The sequence below is a fragment of the Priapulus caudatus genome, unplaced genomic scaffold (assembly GCF_000485595.1).
Source record: "Priapulus caudatus unplaced genomic scaffold, Priapulus_caudatus-5.0.1 Scaffold518, whole genome shotgun sequence".
In the NCBI taxonomy this organism is placed as follows: Eukaryota; Metazoa; Priapulida; class Priapulimorpha; order Priapulimorphida; family Priapulidae; genus Priapulus; species Priapulus caudatus.
Genome location: NW_014577579.1, coordinates 113831 through 120962, shown reverse-complemented (window position 1 = coordinate 120962; position 7132 = coordinate 113831). Strand labels below are relative to the sequence as shown.

At 46.8% G+C, this 7132-nt stretch overlaps 1 protein-coding gene across 1 annotated transcript in view; it reads right to left on the bottom strand.

The window, feature by feature from the left end:
* Positions 1 to 6890, bottom strand: part of LOC106811235 — a gene marked incomplete in the record, with an annotated part of 36504 nt that extends 29614 nt beyond the window's left edge. Inside the window, 4 exon segments of the mRNA XM_014814788.1 lie at positions 4433 to 4526; positions 4853 to 4936; positions 5359 to 5418; positions 6791 to 6890. Coding sequence (XP_014670274.1) covers positions 4433 to 4526; positions 4853 to 4936; positions 5359 to 5418; positions 6791 to 6890 — 338 coding nt within the window.
* Between the last annotated feature and the right edge of the window lie 242 nt (positions 6891 to 7132).

Genomic DNA, 7132 nt, shown 5'->3' with positions numbered 1-7132 from the left:
AACACAATGATGACAACACCGATGACACACTGCGATAACGCTGCAACACAATGATGACAACACCGATGACACACTGCGATAACGCTGCAACACAATGATGACGACACCGATGACACACTGCGATAATGCTGCAACACAATGATGACAACACCGATGACACACACTATAATGCCGCAACACAATGATGACAACACCGATGACACACTGCAATAACGCTGCAACACAATGATGACAACACCGATGACACACTGCAATAATGCTGCAACACACACGCTTACACGCACGCACGCACGCACGCACGCACGCACGCACACACACGCACACGCGCACGTACATGCGCGCACACACATGTTCACACATCATGTGATATGACACATCGATGTCATCTAGTTTCGTTATAAAGGGGAAAGACAGCGACTGCCATGTAGTAGTCGTGTGCATTAAATTAATGGGTAAAATCTTGTTGGGGAAAGAGTTGGGCCAAAATGCATTTAGCATGAGTTAGGGTTGGATTGACAAAAAACCAACGGACATGCGACCAAAGTCCAAAGCAAGGTAGGATTTAACGTAATAATTACTTAACAGGAAACCACAGCAGGGATTCATTATTCCATGACACCTCGCTGATCTAACACACATGTATTTTTTACTACCACGCCATAGCAACACCGAAGGGTCTTCTGTGACAAGACACAACTTTACCAATGCTGTCAACGAGAGAGTGCCCCAGTCATCCGATTCGCGAAATGGAAACGGCGACCGAAGCAATGTGCTATCGTGCGCAGGTCATATACATATTGTACAAGCCAACATAGCTTGCTAGCAGATTAGCTCTGTGTAACCCCTCGCCGCTCCACAACAGGTTCTTGTTGCGAAGCTGAGGACCAAGGAGCTACATATAACAGCTGTTATATGTAGCTCCTTGCTGAGGACTACACAGGTAGAGCTGCTTGTGAATGAGTCTAGGGTACATAGTACTGCTGAGAGGGTCTATGTCCCCCAGGGTACGTTCCGGCAGTACCCTGGGGAACATAGACCATATGAGCCATAGTACTACCACGCGTACACAGTAGGCTGCTGCCGGTCTATTACTACTGCTGCTACACGTGGTTTACACGCGCGTTGAGCAGCCGGTAGAGTTGTGAGCGTGCGTGCGTGCTTGCCCCTGTCGGCGCTCACACACCAGATAACAACCCGATTGGCCCACGATTACATATGCAGTGTACGGCGTCGGTTTTTACGCTCCAGCGCTCGCAGCGCCACGGGCGACTGCGGTGCGTGCGTGCCGGCTGTTCATCCAAGCTCTGCTGCTGCAACCATAGGTGCATCTATAGATATATACAACACATGTGTTCATATGTAGATATATGTGTTGTATATATCTATGGTGCATCTATGTACATGTGTATTATATAGGATACTCATAACTGCACCTCGCTAGCTACAACTACTGCTGCTGCTTTCGCTGATAGTTTACTACTACTGATGTCACTTCTATTGCCTCTGTTGCTGATGTTTCTGCTACTACTACAATTTCTTCTGATGATGCTGATGCCGCTACTACTGCCATTTCCTCTGCTGCTGCTGTTGCTGCTACTACTACTATTTCTTCTGTTGCTGCTACTACTACTGCTGCTGCTGATGATGCCCGCAGGCTTAGCTTGAGATAATGACACGTGGATTGCACACATGGCCTGTAGGAGTGGCCTCCATTCTACTACGAGTGTTCGGCTGGCGTGGGGACGCGCGGGAACTCGTGGTCATGCGTACAGCCTAGCACCGTGCGCAAACACAAGCGAAAACCCCTGTACGCTGCACGTGTGTACTCGGCAGTCCCCCACACCTCCTCACCCACGCACGCAAAACCACACTGCTGAGCTACATGCCCATCCATCATTCCGATAACGAACTAAGGAATCTGCGATACTGTGAACTAACGAATATAACGATAACACTCCCACGTTCTACACGCACGCACGCACGCACGCACGCCCGCACACTGTGGCACGCCCTTGAACAACAGTAAATACTGGCTGGTAATCGCGATACCACATCAGACATTTCATCCGATAAAAACGCAAATTTCAAACCCAAACGATGCGCAACGACTAATTTATTTCCCCGCAGGGTAATCCCCCGAGAGAGAGAAAGAGACTCAGCGATCTGCGGCCATGGCCGCAATGTCAATATTAAACAGGTTTACACGACACTGCAGCAGTAGTATTCGCGTGTTGCACGCACGTACACGCGCACGCACAAACAAACACACACACACACACACACCTACAAAAACACATGCACGCACGCACGCACGCACGCACGCACACACACACACATTTCATCGGACTGACTATTATCGAAGAACTGCTTTCAGAAACAAGTTCTACAGCACCACCTACCATAATGTAACCTACAACAGTGCCATCTACCACGACACCACCTACCATAATGTAACCTACAACAGCACCACCTACCATAATGTAACCTACAACAGTGCCATCTACCACGACACCACCTAGGACAGTGTCGCCTACACCAGTGTTGCCTACGCCAGTCCCCTCTACCCGCGCCGCGCCGCGCCCCTCCCCGCACTAACCTGTGCTGCTGCGTGACGACTCAACCTCCATGTCCTTGGCGAGGCGTCGCGTGACGGAGTACGGCGTTCCGGCGGGAGCGCGAATGCCGCGCCGCGACATGTTCGGTATCTGGCTCTCGTTCGTCTCAGCCCAGCTGGGCGTGCGATAGCTGGGGCTGCGCGCGTACAGGTAGTCTGTCTTCACAGAGCTGCTGCTGCAACGATGGCATGGCGACGGCGATGTTACGACAAGCGACGATGATGACAGTGGTCATGCGGCTAGCTCACGCAACCCCTGACTCACCCGCCGTTAGACTATGCATCACTTTATGATGGTCAGAGGAAACGCTTCGACAACCACTTATAAATATTTTGGTCAGTTGGGGGTTAGGGGCCACTGAGCTTGTCATTCAGACGCTTGCACTGACCTGGCTTGGCTGACCTTCTGTCCATCATTCTCCGTTCTGGTTAATCGGGAAGACGAACTACTCACACTTGTCACTAAAATCGACACATGCAACGTGACAGTACTAGGCACAAACTATCTACAACAACAGCAACTAGTAACATGTGCACAGTCACCACAGAATTACACAACAATTATACATCAACTACTAACTACTACAGTATAGTCTATCACAGAACTACCACATCCTATACAACAACTACTACTACGTATGGTCACCACGGAGATAAAATCTACTATATATTACAATCTTGGATCATATACTACAATCAACAACAGATGTGACATCTACTACATAGCCACACATACTTACAGTGAGCAATTTATGACAGTATTACAGTCTGTCAGATCTACAGTGCCAGCTACACAACAGCACCTACCACTAACACAGCTATCAAATGGCATAGTAATATATACCCCTTGTGTGCGCGTGTGTGCGTACATATTGTGTGCGCGTGTGTGCGTACATATTGCGTGTGTGTGTGTGTGTGCGTGTCTGTGTTTAAGACCCTTTGCTTAGCAAATAGTCTACCTGCAAACATTATGATCCCATGCCCCGTAGCATTCACACGACTGGAAACTTGCGTTACGGTTGAAGAATCGTAAAAAAAAGCCTCTCCACTTCAACATCCTATGAGTTTATATCGCCATGGCGATGGTTTTATGTAATTACACTTACTAGCATCCCGACAAAATTTTTGACAATTGTCAAACCTTGGAAATCTGGTTAAGTCAAAATTAGAAGATGCGGTCCTATCAAAGGCTGTGCGGCTACTAAAGGTCATATATATAGGAAGGTTTCAGGCGCGTGCGAAGGATCGAGGAAAGCTCTGAACTCGTACAATACCTCGAGGAATGGGAACGAGTAGAGGAGCGATCACTCGCAGCGCCATCTGGTGGCTGCTTCTTTGGAGGCCTATAACAAACGGAAGGATGTTCCACACAGGTCAAGGAAAGAGGGACAGGTAGGGTGGGTTGAGAGAATCGGTTACTGATATTCTAGGATAATATCATGTTGGAATTGTCTCTTGGGTTGAAGGGGTGGGGAGGTGATCATGAGGTTATTACAGCTATAGCTTAGTTTGAGAGAAGTTTTCAGGAAGGATTGTAGGATGATAATCAGTCTGATAATCCCCCATCGAGCATTTAATGAGACATTGGAGAGGTTTGGGGTAAGGTGAATAATGCAATAGCAAATGCCATCTTGCATTGAAAGAAAAGCTCGAGATGCAAGCGCTACATCGAAATAATGGTGAGCCAACGTAGAACTATAGGTTTAGAGAAGGGTTTGGAGAAAGATTGGAGGCACTAGCATTGATACATATCGTAGACTTAGGGCGTGCTGGCGGCTTTAGGGAGTGTGACTGTGAGGTCAGTAGGGCCCATCTTACCTCGACAGCAACCAACCATCTAACGTGAAGATAGTTATGACTGTCTTGTAGAACATTCCACCCACCGTCCACCAACAGGCTGTCACCAACCACACTGAAATCAACAAGACACAACTGAAAGACTCCTAAAGTAAAATTTTTTAATAAATTAATGCGCGTCGCAAATCAAACGACCGCTTTGAAACTCTCAATCAAAATGTATTTCTGCATTGGAGAGCAAACCCTCAGGATTCAAAACAGGGTTTAAGCCTAATTCTGGTCATAATTTAGCTTATACTCGCTATAAAACATCTGATGATTAACTAAATATAAAAGAACTAAATTAACTAAAATAATAACTACTAATTAATAAGGATTATTGAAAGCTCGAAACTCATTGAAAACGAAGTGAATGTGCCTAGAGGAGTAGCTGCTGCTTACCGAGGAAGTGGTAGAGTCGTGTGAGCACATGGCTTCTTCTGTGCAATCTCACCTCATCGCACTCACTGTCACTGTTGTCCGTACCTATACAACAATAGTGCCTGACTTCATACTCTACCAATTACAAATCGCAACACAGCTATTATGCGGAACTAGTATTACTAGCAGAAGCTCTACAAGGAATGTGTGTAGGAGAACTCATTTTCTGATATTAACACAGCAATCATGTAGGCGCAGTCACACTGAGAAACTCTACCTGTTACAGGCATTGTGTGTAAAGGAAAGGTTGTGATGAATAGGAGAGAAAGCGAGAGAGAGAAGGACATAGAGAGATTGAGAGAAGGAAGTGGGAAGGAGAGGGAGGGAGGAAGGAGGAAGGGAGGGCAGGAGAGACAGACAGAGATAGTGGTGAGATAGATAAAGCGAGCGAGAGAGAGGGAGAGACAGAAAGAGAGAGAGAAAGAGAGAGAGAGAGAGAGACAGAGAGGGAGGAGAAAGACACTCACCGTAGGATACAGAAATTCTCGATCGCGACTCGCTCGGCCTCGGTGTCCCTCTCGACCACACTGCATGCAACAACACAAAGCAATCGCACTACAGTTAACACATGCACATGCTCGTTAACACTTACAGCTAAACTACGTCCGTACATGCAACGATGAGGAACAGCTTAGAGCTGCAACTATAATCATCTAGCTTCAACGATAACTAACTTAACAATCAACTTAATCGAACTTAACTTAACAATAACTTAACGATCAACTAGCTTCAAACTACCTCAGCTACTAGTGTTTCGGACACCACAGGATTTAAGACATGGCGGGTTTAAGCGTAATCCTGGTCATCAGTTAACTTATACTAGCAAAAAGTCTGATGATTAATTAATGATAAAAGTACTACTTAATGAGGATTATTGAAAGCTCGAAACTCATTCCATTATTAAAATATACCACACTGAATAAATACCAAAGGTGTACGATTGCTACATGCAAAGAAATATACACATTTCTCATAAGAATGTTACCAAACATTAACATCCTGAGATGGGATACTACAAGGCAGATAAAGCCGTTGTGATTAACACACGTGAAATGCGACAGCAGAATGCTGGTCATGGGCTAGCTCAGCAACCCCTGACTCCACCCGCCGTTAGACTATGCATCATCTTTAAGATGGTCAGAGGAAACGCTTCGACAACCCACTTATAAATATTTTGGTCAGTTGGGGGTTAGGGGCCACTGAGCTTGGTCATTCAGACGCTTGCACTGACCTGGCTTGGCTGACCTCTGTCCATCATTCTCGCTTCTGGTTAATCGGGAAGACGAACTACTCACACTTGTCACTAGAAATCGACACATGCAACGTGACATGACTAGGCACAAACTATCTACAACAACAGCAACTAGTAACATGTGCACAGTCTACCACAGAATTACCACACATTATACATCAACTACTAACTACTACAGTATAGTCTATCACAGAACTACCACATACTATACAACAACTACTACTACAGTATGGTCTACCACGGAGATAAAATCTACTATATATTACAATCTTGGATCGTATACTACAATCAACAACAGATGTGACATCTACTACATAGCTACACATACTACAGTGCAATTTATGACAGTATTACAGTCTGTCAGACTACAGTGCCAGCTACCACAACAGCACCTACCACTACACAGTATCAAATGGCATAGTAGCATTTATACCACAGCACCACCTACCATAATGTAACCTACAACAGTGCCATCTACCACGACACCACCTACCATAATGTAACCTACAACAGCACCACCTACCATAATGTAACCTACAACAGTGCCATCTACCACGACACCACTAGGACAGTGTCGCCTACACCAGTGTGCCTACGCCAGTCCCCTCTACGCCGCGCCGCGCCGCGCCGCGCCTCCCCGCACTAACCTGTGCTGCTGCGTGACGACTCAACCCTCCATGTCCTTGCGAGGCGTCGCGTGACGGAGTACGCGTTCCGGCGGGAGCGGCGAATGCCGCGCCGCGACATGTTCGGTATCTGGCTCTCGTTCGTCTCGCCCAGCTGGGCGTGCGACTAGCTGGGGCTGCGCGCGTACAGGTAGTCTGTCCTTCACAGAGCTGCTGCTGCAACGATGGCATGGCGACGGCGATGTTACGACAAGCGACGATGATGACAGTACAGCTTAATGTTAGTCTTAACATGGGTCTTAACATTAGTCTTAATGATAGTCTTAACATGGCTCTTACCATTAGTCTAATGATAGCCTTAAC